Below are 21637 nucleotides of genomic sequence, written 5' to 3'. Positions count from 1 at the left end.
GGGCAAAGACTATGCCTTGTTAAGGGGTTAGTTCTGCCACATTATAATATGTGTTATCCCCACTGAGAGAATAATGGATACAGATCTGAGAAGAAATCAAATCTTCCTAAAAGGATGCCAAAATTGTTTAGCTGGAGAATGGGATCAGACCACTTGATACACAGCCCCCAAACACTTGCATTTGCCCTAACTCAGGGAAGACACATCTCTCTAAGGTAGGTATATATATGAGTTTGTATATGTGTATGTGTGTGTTAGTGTGTTGTTTGTGAGTATGAGTGTTAGCATGTGTATGAGTGTGTCAATGTGTATGTGTGTCAATGTGTATGTGTATGAATGAGAGTATTTGAGTGTGTGTTTGTGTGTGTGTGTGTGTGTGTGTGTGTGTGTGTGTATGTTTTGGAAGAGAGGAGGTGGGGAGCATCAATGAGGAGCTAGGAATATGTAAAAAATGTCTCTTTCTAACTCCACTGGTATTATATGTTATTTGTTGCTTTCCCTTAGGTTTATCGTTGTATGTTTTCTCAGGTTACTAATTTCATGGAAATATTTTAAAATTCTATTTTTCCCCTGAAAAGGTACTGTTCAAATCCTGAAATTCAAAGAGGCCTCCAGATTATTTTCATTGTATCAGAATTTTATTTTATCAAATATTGTTCAAAACAAATGGGTCATTAACTGGGGCTTGGAAATGTTTTCACTGGAGTGACCATTCAAAAAAAGAGTGTATCTTGAACTGGTTCTGGACCTATTCTTTCAATATAATCTTTTTTTTTTTTTGAGGGGCAATGAGGGTTAAGTGACCTGCCCAGGGTCACACAGCTAGAAAGTGTCAAGTGTCTGAGGCTGGATTTGAACTCAGGTCCTCCTGAATCCAGGGCCAGTGCTTTATCCACTGTGTCACCTAGCTGCCCCTCTTTGAATATAATCTAACAATTTAGAGCCTATTTACACCTAGGGATTTTCTTCTTATATTTTCAAGTTTAGGGGGGAACATTTATAGAAAAACCAGTAGAGGAAAGATATCTATTAAGGACTTTGGTCCTTTCCCTATCTTGGGTTCCTAAGAGATTTAACCTAAAGAGAGCTAGAAAAAATGGTTTTTTGTTTTTGTTTTTTTAATTCCAAAAGGAACTCTAGGGAACTTTTTTCTACAGTAAAAGTCAAATCCATAGCTCTTTATAGCCATTAATCTTCTCTGGGGATGAAGTGAGGTCTGTAAATGATAGCCTCCAAAACAAAAGATGGGTAAACGCTGCTGGGAGAGTGGCCAAAAACTTCCTTTGTCTACTTAGTGCTCTTTCAGGCAGAGATCTCTTCTCTGGATGAGGTGAAAACTCCGACCCTCAAAATGATCAAGACTTTATTCATTTACAGCTGTCTACAATTCAGCACATTTGGTAGATCTATGGGCCACTTAGAGTTGGGCCTCCCTCTGTGGGTATGTGGATAAATGGGAATGTTAAATTCATATTCTTGAACTGATGAACTGATGCAGACAGATATATTGTAGTTGTGGGAGTGGGGTGTGAAGCAATGAAGATACATGGGAGATAGGTGAAAGAATAGGAAACAGTAGTAATAAATCATGGATTTAAAGGAGTAGCATGAGTCTAGAGGGTTCAAGAAGGTCAGGCTCTGGATGAGGTTGAGGACTGGAAAAGCTTCATCTACTTCCCAGTTTTGCCTAGGGCCAGCCTTGTCCTGTATTAAAAGTGAACCCTATCACATGAAGAACAGATAATGAAACATACCTTCCTTCTTTTGGCAGAAATATGGGGGACTACAGGAACAGAATGCTGCATTCACTGTTATTACTTTATCAATGGTTCGACCTTAATTATGGCAAAGAATACATACAGTGACAGAATCTCAGTGTTTTTGTTTGTTAGGAGGAAGAGTTTAATTTTGAGGGAAGGGTTTATGCCAAAATTGCTGTGAAATGAGAACAAAAGTCATCGATAAAGCCTTTTTGAAAAAGAAAAAAAATTAGCATCATAGAAAACAATTTTATTCCATTTCTACTGCTTCTTTTAAAAAGCCCAGACACTGTGCAATTATAATGACATGCCTGGCCCCAGAGCAGAATTGTGAAAACATATCTTTCTTCCTTCATTGCAGAGGCAAGAGTGTGGAATATTGCAGATACTCTCAGATAGAGTTGGTGTATTGATTCAGTTGGCAGAAGTACTTTTTTCTTTTTTAGTGGGTTTCTTTTTTGATCTTTATTGGGTCAGAGAAGGCAAGACTATATTAAAAAATGAATTAGATCCACCCCACTCACATCCCAGTGAGCATACCCTTTCTTGAAATAGAGAAGTATAGATGGGAAAACGAATCAAAATGTTGACCCTATTTGATCCTATATTTGACAACACGTGGCCCCTTCCACACCTAAAAGTCTTCCAGACTTTCTCCCCAGTGCTTTGAAACTGCTTTCATTTCATTACCTAGAGCAAAATACGTTTACAGAATATTTGTTTCCCTCAGTAACAAATTCTTTCAGTTTCACTTTGATACTGGCTACACCGAGTTTTGGCAGACTAAATCTCATCATCCCAGAGCATCCATTTGAAAGCCTAGGAGAAAATATACTTGTCTCCCAATGCTAAAGTCCTTAATACTGTATCTACCTTGAAGGTGATTAGGTGTTACAGTGGCAAGAGCACTGAGCCTGGAGTCAGGAAAACCCAAGGTCAAATCCAATCTTAGATGTTTTACTCATATATGTGACCTTGGACAAGTTACTTAATCTCTGTCTGCCTCAGTTTCCTCAACTGTAAAATGTGAATAATAATAGTATCTACCTCCCAGGGGTTGGTGTGATGATCAAATGAGATAATAATTGTAAAGTGCTTGGTACATAGTAAATACTTAACAAATGGTGTTTCCTTCCTTTGTTCCTCTCAAATAGTCATATGGACCTGTTATTTGGTTATTCCATCCACATCTGCTCATACTGTGTCAATCATGTCCGTGACCTCTTCTAATTTGTCCACGAGGGCTCTACCCAAAGAGCTAGGGGCCTTCTTTTTTGTTGTTTTTGAGCTGTTTGCAAATCTTAGTGACCCCATTCATGGTTTTCTTGGCAAAGATACTGGAATGATTTTGCCATTTCCTTCTTTGGCTTCTTTTACAAATAAGGAAACTGAGGCAAACATAGTTAAGTGACTTACCCAGGGTCACAAAGCTAGGAAGTATCTGGGGCCAGATTTGAACTCAGGAAGATGAGTCTGTCTCTAAGACCAGCACTCTTTCCACTGTGCCAACTAGCTATACCATAGGTGCCTTCTTCCCTTTCTCCTAATCTTAAGAGGATCCCAGTCGAGCCCTCAGGTTGTTTCATCCCTTTATTCTAGCCCAACAAATTAATTAATAGTTACCTGTTAACTCACCCCCCCCCCAATCTCCCCAACTTCGGTCATGACTCACCTGTCTTTGACTCTGAGGATGAGCTGGTGAAACCGGTCTACATGCTCAAAGCTGGCTTTATCTGTGACAGAGAAGACGATGAGAAAGCCATCTCCTGTCCTCATGTATTGTTCCCTCATTGCACTGAATTCCTCTTGCCCAGCAGTATCCAAAACTGGGAAACAAAAACACAGGGAGGAAAGGAGTCACTGTTAGCTCATGCTGCAATTACTGTAAACCTCAAAACCAAGTAAAAGAGGAACAGACGTATTTTCTGGCATCACAACAGAATGCATCACCATGCAACAAAAATAATGCTACCCTTTGAAAATGACGATGTGGCAAGTGACCCAACAGGCCTTGAGTCCATGCCATGTGACAATTGCTTGGACGGAGCTGGGATATTTAGCCCTGAAAAGGCTGGGGACAGAACCTGACCACTTCCTTCAAGTAGTTTCTTCAAACCTGATTCTGTTTGTCTCTAGAGGATTGAATTAGGAATGATTTAGGCCTAATGTTCCCCCAAAATTCTAAGGTTACAGCTGTCCCAAAGTGGCATTGGCTGTCCACGGGCATGATGGATTTTTTTTTCCACAGGAGGTCTTCAAGCAATCCAGGTGATCACTTGTTGGCTATGTAATAGTGGGGCATCGGTTACTCTGGAGATCCCTTTTAAAGCTAAAATTCTGCAATTCAGAGTTGTAGTGACCTACCCACAGTCTCTTACATGGTCCCTTCCTCTCCTCCCCTTACTAGAGATGATACTGACCTGGAAGATGGCTAGGGGTAAGGTGGGGAAGGGATACAGACTTTAGCCATGAATAAGAGAGGTTTTTGTTAGTCTAGATGAAGTTGATATTGGGGAAAATCAGACCCTTGACCTTGGCCTTGTTTGCAACATTTCTATCTAGTGTGCTAACTGACCCATATATTGCTGCACAGAAACAGCCCTTAGAGTTCCATAATAAACTCCGATCTTCCAATAGGGATCCATACATTTCCCTTTGAACTTTACCAAAAGGAAGTAGACCCAAAACTCAGTCCAATTCTGATGGCCTGAGCCATGGAACAAGCAATCAGAAAGCACTTATAATGCTACTATGAGAAAGTAAACTGCACAGACAAGGTCTCTGGACCTCTAGGAATCAGCAACAAAAGAGAAACCTAACAAATAGAAAAGATATACTTATAGGTTACAATTTAAGTATATTTATAGGGACACTAAGTGGGAAAAATTGAAGTTTTTATGATTCCTCCTCTCTCGTTAATGTTCCTTTCCTCTTCCAATTGCCTTGTGATTTATCTGTGTGCTCTAAAATCCTTGAGGTCAGGGAATGATTCATTTTTGCTTTTCTATCCACAGCATCTAGCATTTCCTTATATGTAGTATTTATTTGGTCTGGCTCTGTAATGTCCTGATGCAGGGAGCTAATGAGCACGACCTATCTGCCAAAGCAGGCTGGCAAATGCTCTATAATTCAGTTTTCTGGTGTTTGGGGACATGGAGGGTTAAGCCATTTTCCCAGTATTACATAGACTATCTTAGGCAGAACTTGAACCCAGGACCCAGGACTTTCAGACTAGAAGGCCACTTCTCTATCTACTATGTCATGTCATCACTCACATAGGTTGATACTATGCATTTAATAAATGTTTGGTTGTTGGCATAGTGATACTGGAGAAAAGATCAACTCTTGACCCTGAGTGGAAATTATTTCACCCACAAGAAACTCCTATCTTTGGAAGTTTCCCCAACAGACTTTCCTGAAAGAAAAATGAAAGGAGTGAATAAGGGTAAGTAGCATTCTTTTTGTTTTTTTTTCAGAGCAATGGGGGTTAAGTGACTTTCCCAGGGTCACACAGCTAGTAAGTGTCAAGTGTCTGAGGTCGGATTTGAACTCAGGTACTCCTGAATCCAGGGCCGGTGCTTTATCCACTGCGCCACCTAGCCGCCCCTGTAAGTAGCATTCTTATGAGACACAGCTACCAGGGTTGTGAGTTTTTTTGTTTCTTTGTTTGGTAATTTGTCAATGTTTTTATCAGGTAGTATTGTATAATTCTACAAATTTTTGTTGGCGTTATCTCCATTCTAGAGCATAAGGTCCTTCAAGACAAGAACCAGGTTTTAACTTATCTGTTTCCTTTCTTATCCTATGGTGTTGTATGTGTGTGTGTGTGTGTGTGTGTGTGTGTGTGTGTGTGTGAGAGAGAGAGAGAGAGAGAGAGAGAGAGAGAGAGAGAGAGAGAGAGTGGTTTTGTTGGGGGGGCGGGGCAATGAAGGTTAAATGACTTTCCCAGGGTCACACAGCTAGTAAGTGTCAAGTGTATAAGGCTGGATTTGAACTCAGGTCCTCCTGAATCCAGGGCTGGTGCTTTATCTACTACACCACCTAGCTGCCCAAAATCCTATTCATTTTATTTTCTGCATTTAAAACTATTGTTCTGAGAAGGAGACTATTGGTTTTACCAGACCACCAAGGTTTATGACTCAAAATGTAAAGGTTAAAATATCCTCCTATAGATATTTATTCCTACTGACTTTTTTGTGACTAGGGAGGGAGGAAAAATGCAAAAAGTGAATGATTTTCAAAATTTAAGATAAAAAGACAATTTTGCCATGGTAGTAGTAATAGCTAGTTTTAAGGGTTACAGAAAAAATCTGTACATGTGTTATTTCATTTGATCCTCACAACAATTCTGTGGGGTAGGTGCTATTATTATCCCCATTTTATAGAAGAGGAAATTGAGAGTAAGAGAGGTTAACCAACTTGCTCAGGGTTACAGAGATCAGATACTTGTCTGAGGTAGAATTTGAACTCAGGTCCTCATGATTTCAGGTCTAGACTCAATCCACTGTGTCACTTAGCTACCTCAGGGTATTAAATGGAAAACAGATTGGTTGACAAGGACCAGAATGAGGAAGGTATTAGATCTTGTTAAACACCCATTCCTATAGCTTTGGTCCTGGGAGACACAGAGCAAACTGAATATTTCATGATATAAATACTTGGTATAGTTTAATTTGGCAGTCTGTGAATACCTCTGGGTCTAGTTCAAGTCTGTGGGAGGCCACAAAAATGCTATATACTGATAGATGCTGCCCACAACATATGTAAGTACTTCCCGTCTTTTCCTCTCTCCAGTTTCCTTCTTTGTCTCAGTTAACCCCAGCTAGCAGTTTCCTGAGTATAGGCCATAGAGCCAAATATTTCTTCAGAGATGTATCTGCTTAGCTAATTATAATGTACTATTTATTTCTGATCTGTTCCAGGCTTTTCTTTCAGGAGGGTAAGCCTCATATCAAGACTTCCAGGAAAAAAAGAGTCTGAGACAATGAATACTGCTAATTTATTGCCTTTGTTCAACATTTTGTTGTTGTTCAGTTGTTTCAGTCATGTCTGACTCTTTGAGACCCCATATGGGACTTTCTTGGCAAAGATACTGCAGTGGTTTGTCATTTCCTTCTCTAGTTCATTTTACAGATGAGGAAACTGAGGCAAATGGTGTTAAATGACTTGCCCAGGGTCACCCAGCTAGTAAGTGAGGCTGGATTTGAATTCAGGTCCTCCTAATTCCAGATCTGGTATTCTAGTCACTGCACCAAATTCCTGTACCCACTGATGGTTAAGATGTTAATCTTATACTAATTTCTTAGTATATGTCTCTATGTTATCTTAACATCAGGGTATCAGAAAACTTGTGGATATAATTGTTACACTGTTGTTGATCTTTGAAAAATAGTGGCAAAGAGGAGAAATGTGGAAGGATTGGAGAAAGGCAAATGTGGTCAGGATTTTCAAAAATGGGAAGAAGATTCCTGTGTTACCGAGCTTATAAATTAATGAGCTTGACTGTGCTTCCCGGAAAAGTATATATATATATATATATATATATGTATATATGTATATATGTGTATATATATATATATGTATATATGTATATATATATGTTAATGGTACATCTCAGTTATTTTAATTTGCTTTTATCTAATCAATAATGATTTAGAGCATTTCTTCATATGACTATAGATTGTTTTGATTTCTTCATTGGAAAACTACCTGTTTGTATCCTTTGACCATTTATCAATTGGGGAATGACTTGTATTTTTATAGATTTGACTAAGTTCTTCATATATTTGTGATATGACATTTTTATATGAGAAACTGTCTATAAAATTCCCCAATTCCCCCAATTTTTTCTGCTTTCCTTTTTATCTTGGCTACATTTGTCTTATTTATACAACCCCTTTTTAATTAAACATAATCAAAATTATCCATTTTATACCTAACTGCTTTCTATCTCTTGTTTATTCATCGATTATTTTCCTATCCATAAGTCTGAAAAGTAATATGTTCAATGTTCTTCTAATTTTCTTGTAATGTCTCTCTTAATATTTAGGTCATGTATCCATTTTGATTTGGGGAATGACTGAACAAGTTGTGGTATATGATTATGCTAAATACTGCTGTGCTATAGAAATGACGAGCTCAATGATCTTAGAAAAACACAGAAAGATTTGCATGAAATACTGAAAAGTGAAATGAGCAGAACCAAGAGAACACTGTATATAGTAATAGCAATATTGTTTTAAGAATGACTTTCAGTGGGGCAGCTAGGTGGCGCAGTGGATAGAGCACTGGCCCTGGATTCAGGAAGACCTGAGTTCAAATCCAGCCTCAGACACTTAACACTAAACTAGCTGTGTGACCCTGGGCAAGTCACTTAACCCCAATTGCCTCAAAAATAAAATAAAATAAAAACATTAAAAAAAAGAATTACTTTCAGTTAATAAGTTATTTTAACTCCTATAAATACTCAAATTAATTATAAAGGACATATGAAGAAAGATGTTATCTGCACCAAGAGAAAGAATTGGCAAATAGATATATAGAATATTTTACATATATAATTGTGTCAGGGGCAGCTAGGTGGCACAGTGGATAAAGCACCGGCCCTGTATTCAGGAGTACCTGAGTTCAAATCTGGCCTCAGACACTTGACACTTACTAGCTGTGTGACCCTGGGCAAGTCACTTAACCCCCATTGCCCCACAAAAAACAAAAAACAAAACATATATAATTGTGTCTAATGGTAGCCATCTCTATGGCAGGGAGGAGGGAAGGAAAAAAGGGGGAAATTTAAACAATAGTTTTATTATATATTTAAAAGGAATAGCAAGTTGTACATAGTAGATTTGCAGTTTCATGTGCAAACATCTTTTTATTGTACTATGCTATGGAAATGCTTGTTTTATTCCATAAATTAAAAAAGTTATTAAACTTAAAAAATGGTATGTTAGAGGTGCCATGAAATTCCCAAGGTTATGAGCACAGCTGAGATTTAAACCCAGGTGTTCTTCAAGCCCAGCCCTTTTGTCATTATACTGGAAGTGAGTTTGGGGATTGTATAGATTTTTGTTAGAGCCAGGGAGATTATCAATTTTTCTTTTTCTCTATTCCCTTGTCCTTGACTTTATTAATTTCACCTTTGCTGTGTATTTTATTCCCACTAAATAAAACCTGATTTGTTTGTGGAAAAGAGGCTGTTAAGCTCCTTTCTTATTGGCCTGGGAGAAATAACTAAAGAAGGCAGTTCAGAGGGGAGGAAACTTTGGACCTAGAGGTGCCTCATTATTTTCTGAACCCCAATATTATGGAGAACCACCCAATTAACTCTCCTCCACATTAAATTTGGCTCCTACAATACCAAACTATACATTATAATCTGCTACTTTTGCATAGCACTTGATAGTTTCCAAAATCTCTCTGGATCCTCCTAATGTTGTTGTTTGTCCTTCATTCTCAAAGAGGACGATGACAGATGTCATACTTTCAATGAATTGGATTTAAGTGAGGGAGGGCTGTGCAAAGTCACCAGCCTCACTTTCTCCTCCAGAGCCATCTGGATCCAGTGGCAATATAGATATCAGGATGACTGGAGATGGCCCAGGATGTTTAAGGCAATTGGGGTTAAATGACTTGCCCAGGGTCACACAGCTAGTAAGTGTCTGATATGAGATTTGAACTGAGGTCCTCTCAACTTCAGAGCCAGTGCTCTATCCACTGCACCACCTAGCTGCCCAGATCATTCTCATAAATTATGCTAGCCTTCCTCGATCACTGCCTTGTTGTGGCAGAGGGACATATATTTGAGGTATGCCATGCAGGGTTATTCAAGATGGACAGATTATAATGAAGAGTTCTGACAAAAGGTCATTGGAAAAGGAAGTGGCAAGTATTTTTGCAAAGCAAATCCCATTGATAAGATTAAGACTCGGTGTACTATGGTCTAGGGAGTCATGAAGAGACTGAATGACTGGACAACTAATAAATTATGCTATTACCTTTAAGAGTCTGAAATAATGGGGCAACTAGGTGGTGCAGTAAATAGAGCACTGGCACTGGAGCAGGAGGATCAGAGTTCAAATCCAGCCTCAGACACTTATTGGCTATGTGACCCTGGGCAAGTCACTTTTAACCCTGTTTGTCTCAAAATAATAATAATAATAATAATAATAATAATAATAATAATAATAATAATAATAATAATAATAATAATAACAAAAGACTGAAATAATGGGACTTTAGAGGATCATGGAATTTTAGAGCAGAAAAGATCCTTCACATATTCATATTCATATAATTGAATTTCTTTATAATACAGCTGGGGAAAGTGTGGCACTGACAACTCAGTCACAAAGCTTATCGAAGCGATAGTAATCCTGATTCTTGGTCCAGTTCTCTTTCCAATAAACCACTAGAATAAGACCACTGGGTGTCACTGATGATACAGAATACTACAAAGGAAAAATGTATCTGCCAGGTAATAAAATCAAAAGAAAACCCTAAAAATAAAACCTCCATGATCTGAATTTTACAAATAAGAAAATGTCTAAAATTAAGTGTGCTTTTACTTTTAGGTTTAATTCTTATCCAAGAGGTTTCATTAACCTTTTGACTTCTTTTATTTTATGGTGAGCATTTAATTGTAGTTTTAAATATGCCTTATAAACATCATAGCAATTTTGCAACTTAGGCTCTTTAATTATAATGGTTGTCAAGGCTACATCCCTATTGGAACACTGTGTATAATAAATACAAAAGGGGCATTTTAAAGTTAGGTTGGGAACAGAAAGTTCAAAGAAGGAATAGGGCTTAGGGTGAATGGGAGGGATGATAACAGATGACAGAAGGCAAAGCTATTCAGCTCCTGTTTTGCTTCTGAATTTTCTACCAAGGAAGATAATCTGAGAACTGAGAAGCTTCGGATGAAAATGGTTAACAGGGAATTGGGAGTCCAAATGGAAAGAATGGTAAGAAAGCAGGTAGATTCCAATGATTTCAAATCACCAGGCACAGATGAACTTGCATTCTGAGTAAGGAAAAAGCATTATGATTTGTCTGCTGATTTATGTGTCATTGATCTTTGACAAGTCACAAAGAATGAGAGAGGGGCCACAAGACTAGAGACTGGCAAATATTGTTAGTATTTTCAATAAAGGAAAGAAGTTGCTTTCTTTAAACTGTAGGTAGATCAATTTGACTTTGAATCCTGGCAAAATTCTAAAGCATGGTATTAAAGGGACAGTGTGTGAGCATTTAGAAAGGGAAGCAGTGATTGAATGAGTTAGTAGAGATGCATCCATAATACCTCATTCCCTGATGATGAGGCATGCTCCCTGCCTTGCCACTTCAACTAGGTGACACACATTTTCATACATGATCCGTGTTTGAAATTGTTTTGCTTGTCTATACTTATTTGTCAAGGGGGAGGGAGTTTTATCTGGAGAATGGGAGAGAATGGTGGAGCGAAGTGAGTAAGTAATAATAATGATGCTTTTAAAAAAGAGTAAAAAGAAAAGCACACAAATAAGACAAAGACACACAGAAAAGAGCAGAAAGACTCTCAGAAGGGGACATAAATAAACAGGACAATTTAGGTAGTAGAAGGTTAAGTTGAATATATACTTAAAACTGTATGTAAGGGGGCAGCTAGTTGGCGCAGTGGATAAAGCACCGACCCTGGATTCAGGAGAACCTGAGTTCAAATCCAGCCTCAGATACTTGACATTTACTAGTTGTGTGACCCTGGGCAAGTCACTTAACCCTCATTGCCCCACAAACCCCCCCCCCCCAAACAAACAAAAAACTGTATGTAGGGGCAGCTAGTTGGCGCAGTGGATAGAGCACCGGCCCTGGAGTCAGGAGTACCTGAGTTCAAATCCGGCCTCAGACATTTAACACTTACTAGCTGTGTGACCCTGGGCAAGTCACTTAACCCCAATTGCCTCACTTAAAAAAAAAACAACAACTGTATGTAAGAAAAGTTCAATTTCACGTACAACATTCTCATTTTTGTCCCTTTTATATTTAAATGTATTTGTTAGTTTTTTTAAGTATATGATAACAATAAAAATTTTAAAAGGTCATATTTCTTTTTAAGATAGCATATAAATCAAAGGAATAACAAGGACATATTATACCTGACAAAATTTCTTCTGACATTCTTGTGGAAGAGACAAAAAATGTGGGCTAGCTGATATGGAGCTGGTTGAATTACCATACATAACAAATGATGATTAATAGGGGAATGTAAACCTGAAGAGTGATCTCTAATGGAATGCCTCATGGTTCTGTCTTTGGCCCTGTTCCATTCAACATTTTTTATCAAATGATTTGGGTGATGAAAGAGATGACATGCTAATCAAATGTACAGGAGGCATTAAATTGGGAGAGTTAATATACAAGATGAATCAGGATCCTGATAAGGGAAAATGATGGGCCAAACCTAATAAAACATTTAAACGTTTTAAAATAAGATTACATTTAAAAGATAAATGCAAATCCTGGCACATTGAATCACAAAAATCATTTGCACAGTGCAATATGACAGAGTAACAGTTCATGTGGAGAAAGCATGGAAATTTTAATGGACTACAAGCTCAATATGAGTAAGAAATATGATTGAGTAGCCAAAACATCTTAGGCTACATTAATATCTTTTCTGTGCTCTGTCCTTGGAGTATTGTATTTATTTATGGGTACAAAGTGGAATATTTCTAGAGGTCAGTGATCAGCATAATTTGAGGAGATTCAAATAAAGGAACTAGAGATGCTTTTTTGTTGTTCTTCAGTCAAGTCTAACTCTTGGTGAGCCCATTTAGGGTTTTCTTGGCAAAGATATTGGAGTGGTTTGCCATATCCTTCTCTAGCTCATTTTACACATGAGGAAACTGAGCCAAGCAGGGTTAAGTGACTCACCCTGGGGTCACACAGCTAGTAATTGTCTAAGAGGCCAGATTTGAACCCAGGAATATGAGTCTTCCTGAACTCCAGGTCAGGCACTCTATTCACTGTGCCACCCAGCTGTTTAGCTTAAAGGAAAGACTTGGTCAGAGATGTGATGACTGCTTTTAGGTGTCTGAAGAGCTCTCTTGTGGAAGGATTTATATTTAGGATCACAGGATATAGAGCTGGAAAAGATCCAAGAGACCATCCAATCCAATTAATTTTGGTTGGCCCCAGGGAGCAGAAGTAGAAGTAATGGGTAGAAACTGCTGAGAGGTGAATTCTATTTGATTTGATGAAGATTTTCTGGCTAAAAGTAGAATTGCTTGCTTTGTGAAGTAGTCACTTCTGCTCTACTAGAAATCTTGTAATGGAGGCTGGATGACTATTTGTCAGGGTGGTTACACAAGTGTTTCTCCTCAGGTATAGGTTGGACTAGGTGACCACTTGGGATCCTTCTAACTCAGAGAATCTATGATTCTACATTGCAAAACAAAACAAAAAGCAAAAAGCCTTTTGATGTAACTCCAACTGATAAATATCATGGCACAAGAAGAATAGGGGTTGGATTTTGGAAAGGCCACCTTCCTTCCTTCTAGCTTGTACAAAAGTAAGGATGAGGTCAGCACAAGAGTGAGCATTTTATACCTTTTAGCAGGTGAGGTTACAACAGAGGAGGGAGAACTTTTTTTTTTTTAATTGAGTTTGAGTGAGAGAAAAAGTAAATTAAGTATCACTACACACAGGGAAAAAAACCCAATGAAATCTGAAGTGTGGTTTTTCTTTTGAAGCAAATATAAAAGTTTCCATTCATGGTTTTTAAATTAAAAGGGAAACATAAAATCAGTAATAAAAATAAGTTTTATATTATGTCTAGCTAAGGGGGGAGAGAAGGAAATAGAGACAGAGGCAGACACACACACAGACACAGAGTCAGAGATTAAAAAGGTGGAACTAAATAAGGAAAAATATGGAAAGTCAAAAGAAAAGAAGGGAAAAGATAGCTAAGAATGGGAAAATGAGGTAGAAAGGCAGAAGGAAAGGAAAGGAAAGGGAAGGGAAGGGAAGGGAAGGGAAGGAAGAAGAAAATGAGGCAAGGAGGAAGAGAATGGATAAAATCCTATTTTTGTCTTCCTTTCAACCATGAGAACTAGCTAAAATCTCCCACCTCAATGGCCCAGGCTCAACATCTCCCTTGAAAACTCTCACTTCCGGCAGATGCATTCACATCCTTATTACCCAGTAGATTGATGTCACACAAGGTGAACATGTTTTTTCATTCACCTCCATAGCAACAAAAAAATAGATGACTACATCTATATCTAGCCTCCATATTTCCCTCCAGTCTCAGAGGAAACGATTTCTATCTTTTCTAGTAAAGCTAACTTCTTTCCCCATAATCTAGACAATACCACCTCCTCAGGGATCTCAGTCCTACCATCACTCCCCCTTCCATTTTCTCTAGCTTCTTCAGTCTTACATCCTTGTAGGAATTCATTCTATTCTTTCAAATGTGCACAGATCTGGCCCAAATTATACAAAACCTTCTTTTAAGAAGAAAATTAATTATAATGCTCTTCCTCATTGGTAGAAACATTAGTCACAAGGCTACCTCGTCATTGGTATTCTGTCCTAGTGTCACTGTCTGTTTGTCTCTTTGTATAGTCCCTAGCTTCTTAATTGTGGGTCATGACCCCATATGGGGTTGCATAACAATATGGGGGTTGTGAAAAATTTGGCAACGGTAAAAGATTATGTGTACCCATTTTATGTACCTATATATCCAAGGTGACATAAAAATTTCTCAGGTGAAAAGGGGTTTTGAGTGGAAAAAATTTAAGAAGTCCTTGTGTAGTTAATACTGTATCCTGACAGATTATAAACTCCTTGAGGGCAGGGATTGTTCTACTTTTATCTTATTATTCCTAGCACTCAGCCCAATGCCTGGCACTTAATATAGACTCATTGTATGACTATGAATGGCTAAGAAATCCTAACCTTTTCTTAGTGAAATTAATTCACTAGTTCTCATTTGTTTTATACTGACCAACTCTCAATGTATTAAGGCTTATATAATCCCCCCAAATGCCTCCTATCCTACCAGTGTTTGTCTGCCTAGTTATTCTTTATTGGAGTTCATCCAGTATTTGGGAGCTAGGATATTTTTCCCTTCTGTACTAGAAAGAAACAAGTACAAACCAGTGTATGCCGGATTCTAGTTCTCTCTCTACTCAGAGGTTTTGCTTTCTGGCCTTGGCTGTCCCTGTACTATTTCAGCCTTCATTATTTCCTGTTCTTTGGTGATGTCAGAGTAAGTAAGCTCTTTTCTTTTGTAAATGTCTCACGGAGTGGGCCAACTTGCTCCTGCCCCTCCCTTGTCCCCTAAAACTTAATCACTATTTGTACTTAATCTAATGAAATTCATTGATTTTTGAGTTTTAATCAATAATTATGACGTTTAGTCCTCTTTCACATGCCAAATGCTCTGCATGCAATTAGTTCCCCGCCCCCCCGCCTCTGGTAATGTGGTAACTTAACCGCTAAACTGGAATTATTGCTCTTAACCTCTAAGCTGAAATGGAATTTTAACATGGAGTTTTAACGAGGCTAAAATACCTATAGGGTTTAAGTCATTCTTTAGAGAAAACCCTTCATTAAATATTTATTTAGTGTGAGCATAACTCAGTACGGTATTTGGGGAGACATAAAAATGCCAATTGTCAGGGTACAGACAAATTCAATGTAGGAGCTCTTAGGGCCCTACCTACTCCTCAGGATTATTGTGAGGAAAGCACTTTCTAAACTCCAGAGTATGACACAAAGCATGAACTGTTATGGTTGTTATTACTACCTATGATCATGTAAAGATGTCAGAGTAGAATGAGGGTTGGTTTACTTTTGTGTCAGGACAATCTGGGTTCAAGACCTTCCTCTGATACATATTGATTATGTGATCATACCAAAATCACCTAACTTTGGGTCCCAAGCAAGTCTCGAAGTCTATAAATTCCAGACAAGGGGCAACTAAGTCACTTAACCCTCATTGCCCCACCAAAAAAAAGAAAATTCCAGACAAATTGCTAAGCTGTAATGGTGGTGGGGGGTCTGCACACTGGGAGTCTCCTGGGACTTGAAGTAAAAATTAAGCAGACCTTTTTCCAGTGACAGGAAGGAGGCTAACCTGCCTAGAACCGAAGGCTTCTGTAGGAGAACTATAAAGGGAAATAAAGCTGCATTGGAAAAGAGCCTAAGGAGTTTGCATCTGATTCCTTCAAGATTCAGCACAAACTCCACATTCTGCAGGAGGCCTTTCCTGGTTCCCTCCCATATTCCCCTTTATGCTTCCTCTTCCTCCCCTCTCCCAATGCTATGGTCTTGCCCTTCTATCAGGAGTATGCTGGAACCAGTTGAGGCCAATGTTCAAGAGCATTTAAAGTTTAGAAATGGTCAAATGCCATAAGCCAAGGCTTTTAGGGTTTGATTTATTGTTTTCTTGATTGTCTAGACTTAAACTGATGGAGAAAGCATTTCCAGCATGTCCCTCAACTTTCCAACTGTTCTATAAAAATGAAGTTTATGCCTATTTTTATGCACAGTTTTCTCCATTAAAATAAATGGAAGTTCCTTGAGGGCAGAGACTGTTTTTTAAAATTTTTATTTGTATATCCATTGTTAAAACACAGATCCTAGAATATAAGAGTAAATGCCTGTTGACTGGTTAATTGAATCTGTAGGCAGGGAGTAGTTCTGGTATTTTTGGTAGCATTACTAAGGAATATGTTTTACAACAATTACTACGCCTAAATAGTGTGTACTAATAGAAAGTAAAGGGTTACCAGTCATAAAGTGTAATATTAGTAAAGGACTCTACTCTTCAAAGGATGCCCACCTAAAATGCCCAGACCATGGCAGCAGTGTGGTAGAATAGTAAGAGAAAGGGACCCAACCTGAGGAAACCTGGATTCTGGCATGCGCTCAGCTGCTTAATGCCTTAGGACAAGTCACTCCACCTTTCGGCTTCCATTTTCTCATCAAGGAAAATAAAAGCTTCCCTGACTAACATCACAGAATTGTTGTAAGGATCAAACAAAATGGCGCCTGTAAAATTTCTTTGTTCACCGAAGTGTGCTATTAAATGTTAGGCATCATTACTGGAAAGACTGTTAGTAGGTTGAAACCAGGGTCACGATAGACTCTAGGACCTCTCTTCCTAACGACTTGCTCCATGCCCTTGCCTGTGCCTAAGTGAATATTTAATGCACCTCTCAGAGCTTCAAAGCTTCATGTGTGAGGCTGGGTGTTGATGTCAGTCAACAGCAGAATGGAAACAGGAGCCTGGAAATGTGCTTTTTTCTGTTGGAGTTGAAATGATCTCGGCAGAGAACCAATTTTTCAATTTAAATCTGTTTCAGGAACATTGCTGGCAAAAAAGAGGGAGGTTAGCACTGCCAACATTAGTGCAACCAATATCTGGGCTTGGGGATGAGTTTCACAGTGGGGAGGGTGCTGAGGGGGGCTTGCTGCCAATATAAACCATCCATTTCACAGAGCACACACAATGTACTAAAGGAGACAGACAGACAGACAGACAGACAGACAGACACACACACACACACACACACACACACACACACACACACGCGCGTGCTCTCTCTTCTCTCTCTTCCCTTAAAGTCTGGCATCAGAACACCTCTCCTCTTCTAGGGTGACTAATGTTTTCTCAGTCTTAAATCCTCCTACTCTCCCTATATCAAGTATGGAAAAAAAGAATTCTCTTTACAGTCCCAGGGGGAAAAGAGATTATGTTCATCAAAAAGCTCATTTTACCATTAGACTTAACTTCAGCCACCAAACTTTTTTTTGCCAGAGCAGCTGACAAGGAACAAAGGACTCTATTTTAATTTTCTTTTCTCTTTCCCTTCAAGAAAGCACTGAAAACATCCAAAAGAAAGGTAGAAAGAAAAGGAAGGAAGGAAAAGTCTTGAGTCTCTGGGTTCTCATTCTGCCTTCCACGGACTAGTTGTGTGACCTTGGAAAAATTGCTTGGCTTTGCTGAGCCTTTGATTCCTCATTTGTTAAAATAAAGAGATTTTAGACAAGTTGACCTCCACAGTCCCTTCCACTTCTAAGATCCTTTGGTATAACTTATAAAGTAGGCTCTCAACTTGCATATAACCAAGCACTATGTTCAATATGAAGGAATAAAGGTAAAATTAACTGACTACCTAAGATAATGATCTACTTCCTGCCTGAGTTTGCCAGGATGAACGAATGCCCTTCTCTCATAGGAAAAAGAGGGTAATGGTATTAACAGGTCTCCTCGAAAAAAAACTGCCCCAGGAGAGGTCATCATGCTTTCCTATTGTTGGAGTTTCTATTTCAGAGATCAGTGGCTAGAGACTAAGTAAGTACATGCTTTCCTTATGCACCGAGAACACCAACTTTCCATTACCTGCTCTAATGAAGAATGTAAAATTCAACAAGAATAGCAATCCAAAAAGTATTTGAATGTGGTTCTCTGATATGTTTTGGTCCTTATAATTTACTATGGGTGTGCCTGATGTTCTGTACAGAGAAATGGATTGTCCTTTGGAAGATACTGTATGATGGATGTGGCAGACCTAGGTTTCTCTAAGCTTTATAGTTCTTTATCCTATCTTACTTTCTCTACTCTATACTAGAGGGCATGGTGGAGGGAGGGAAGGATATTTTTCCATCTTGTAGCAAAACACCAGCTGAATCATAATTCTCTTCTCTCAAACATTCTCTGAAATCAGGGACATTGTTTGATTTTGATTTCAGTAGGCTTCCCCCTTAAGAGTCCATGCAAAGTAAACAGAATATAGAAATGACAAGTAATTATGCTGAGTAGATGCTATTAAAACAAAGAGTGTTTGAGAAAGCAGGTAACTAAGCCAAAAAAACCCTACCAATATATTTGTTTGAAAGGAAGAAAAAACAGAATGCTGATGATCAATCCAATCTACTAAAGCATTCTCCAACCTCGCCAAGTGGCCTTTAGCCATGACACATAAAGAATTGCCACCTTCCAGATCCCAAGCATTGACGCAGAGAGGGAAGTGTCCCAACATTTTTTTTAAATATGGGAGATCCAGGCTGTCTGTCCTTTTGAGGATAAGTTGTTAACTATTTTATCTATGAAATTTGGAACAGCCACCTTGATGGTCTTCTATTCTGGATGGCTAATATGATAGATAGATAGATCTTTTTATTTGTGAAAAAGGGCCCTAAGAGTGTGAAAAGAGTGGGAACAGAAGTCAGAACTATCTGTCCCCATGTGTGCCTGTGGGCCAGCATATGAAACCTAATGAGATAACTAGGACCTTAGTAGCTAATGGGATCTCATGAGCTAAATCACTTAGAATTTGGGTCTTGATCCACTTTCAGAGAGAGAACTGATGCACTATTGAGTGCAAATTGAAATATAATTTTAACATGTTCTTTATTTTTCTGGCTTTTAATTTTTTGCAATGTAACTTACGTGGAAATGTTTTCCATGATTTCACATGTATAATTGATATCATATTGCTTGCCTTTTCTTTCTTTCTTTTTTTTTTTTTTTGCGGGGCAATGGGGGTTAAGTGACTTGCCCAAGGTCACACAGCCAGTAAGTGTCAAGTGTCTGAGGCTGGACTTGAACTCAGGAACTCCTGAATCCAGGGCCGGTGCTTTATCCACTGCGCCACCTAGCCACCCCCTGCCACCTAGCCACCCCCATTGTCTTTTCAATGGGTAGAGGAGGGGTGGGAAGGAGGGAGAACATTTGGAACTCAAAATCTTTAAAAAAAAAAAAAGAATCCTTAAAATAAATAAATGATCAATTTTTAAAAATTAGGCCTTGCCTGGATGAATAAAACCTAAAGTTGTTCATCCTTCATTTTCTGAAAAGGACCAATGACAACATGGATGATGACTCGCAACTAAATTGGATTGAAATGAGGCAGAATTGTGCAGTCAACCTTACTCTCTCTTCTTGAGTCACTGAAGTCCAATGTCAAGACCCAAGCCAAGATGACTGGAGATGGCCCAGGATGTGGTGGATAACCCTGGCATCTTTGATGCCTAACCAAGCTCTAAGTGCTCCACCTGCCTGTTTCATGGCCGTTGGAACAAATTATTTAAAATAGGAAGAAATATGCTCAAAAACAGTTGTATTGATGTGAGTCAGGGAACACTGAAGTCTTGAAATAATTAAAAATAAATATCAATAAGAGGGCAATTGCAGGCTGCAATATCTAACAAAGAAAGACCTGTTATAAAGAACCTAAGGTAGAGTGTTTGGAAGAGTGCTGGATCAGGTGTCTGGGATCTGAGAATTGCCAATGGTACCCCTGCCTTCAGGTTATCTCATCTTGGACATCTTTTAGACTCCAGTGTCCAGGTCACTTCATCTGGAATGAGGTTCTGGGGTCTGAGAGCTTCATTTCCTCCCCTTTCTATTGCTGAACCAAAATAATAACCAGGAAAAACCTGATATTAAACTGCTGGTTTAGTTTAACACAAAGGGCAAAAATACAGCCTTTTCCAAAGGAGATTTAGCATTCAGCAGGAAGAAAGGGGAGAGGGACGGTAAAGAGGAGCATGTGTTAGTGAAACTAACTGCCAGGAAGATGCTTGATTAGCAAGGGGCAATAACAGGGATAGCAGACATGTTGATTACTGGTGTGATTTCCCTTTTCTCTTTGTTCTTAATAAATGTTTAAAAGTGTTTAATAAATGTTTGTTGGATGGATGAATGTTTACCACTTGCCACAGGGGAAACAGATGTAGAGAGAGAAAGGGAACCAGAGTCAGGCAGAACGAGTGGGCCAAAAGCTAAGCAATATTAACTGTGTTAGCATTTCTAGGTTAGAAGTTCTGTTAGCAGGGGCAGCTAGGTGGTGCAGTAGATAAAGCACCGGCCCTGGAGTTAGGAGTACCTGGGTTCAAATCCAGCCTCAGACACTTAACACATACAAGCTGTGTGACCCTGGGCAAGTTACTTAACCCCAATTGCCTCACTAAAAAAAAACAACAAACAAACAAACAAAAAGAAGTTCTGTTAGCATTCCTAGGTGAGTACTGTTAAGGAGGTATATTAACACCTTCTCTTTGGTGTTAATAAGAGAGAAGTTATACAGTTATAATCAGGTAGTTAAAAGCTTTAGGGAATATCATCTTGCTTTCCTGCCTTTGATATCTACGAGTGAACAAGTAGAATAAGCTGACATGGGCAACTAGAACTATACCTGGCCTGGGACTTTTTCCATGCCTGAGACACAATTGCTGAGAGAAAGTCATAGGTCAAGTCAATTCATGATGCATTTACTAAGTGCTGGTGCCTGCCAGGCACCATACTAGGTGTTAGGGAAACAAAAACTAAAACAATCTCTAGCCTCAAAGAGATTATATTATAACGAGGAGAGGGGAAGAAAAGCAATATGTACAAAAATAAAAACATATGAGGGCATCTAGGTGTCACAGTAGATAGAGGACCATTCCTGGAGTCAGGAAGACTCATTTCCTGAGTTCAAATCTGGCCCCAGATACTTATTACTGCGTAATCCTGGACAAGTCACTTAATCCTGTTTGCCTCAGTTCCTCTTCTGTAAAATGAGCTGGAGAGTGAAATGACAAACCACTTCATTATCTTTGCCAAGAAAACCCCAAATGGGGTTATGGAAAGTTGAACACAACTGAAAAATGACTTAACAACAACAACAAAAGTAAATACAAAATATTTATTAGGTAAATGAGGGAGGGAGTATATTAATTATCAGGTGAATCAGAAAAGACCTCCTATAGGAGGGTACATCTGAGTTATTTCTTGAAGGGAGCTAGGGATTCCAAGAGGCATATGTAAGGAGAAAGCACATTCCAGGGACAAGTTCTTGAAAAGAAGTAATAAAAAATCAATATAGAAATATAGGTTGGAGCCA

The 21637-nt window shown here is 38.7% G+C and overlaps 1 protein-coding gene across 2 annotated transcripts in view; it reads right to left on the bottom strand.

Moving 5' to 3' along the window:
- The window catches only part of MRAS (muscle RAS oncogene homolog), a 123251-nt gene that overhangs the window by 27947 nt on the left and 73667 nt on the right, over positions 1-21637 (bottom strand). For both annotated transcript variants that reach the window (XM_043994688.1, XM_043994687.1), the window contains one exon: positions 3433-3586. In XM_043994688.1, coding sequence (XP_043850623.1) covers positions 3433-3586 — 154 coding nt within the window. The remainder of the gene's footprint in view (positions 1-3432; positions 3587-21637) is intronic.

Source organism: Dromiciops gliroides, chromosome 3, assembly GCF_019393635.1.
Source record: "Dromiciops gliroides isolate mDroGli1 chromosome 3, mDroGli1.pri, whole genome shotgun sequence".
Taxonomy (NCBI): domain Eukaryota; kingdom Metazoa; phylum Chordata; class Mammalia; order Microbiotheria; family Microbiotheriidae; genus Dromiciops; species Dromiciops gliroides.
This window is presented reverse-complemented; position numbering and strand designations above follow the sequence as displayed.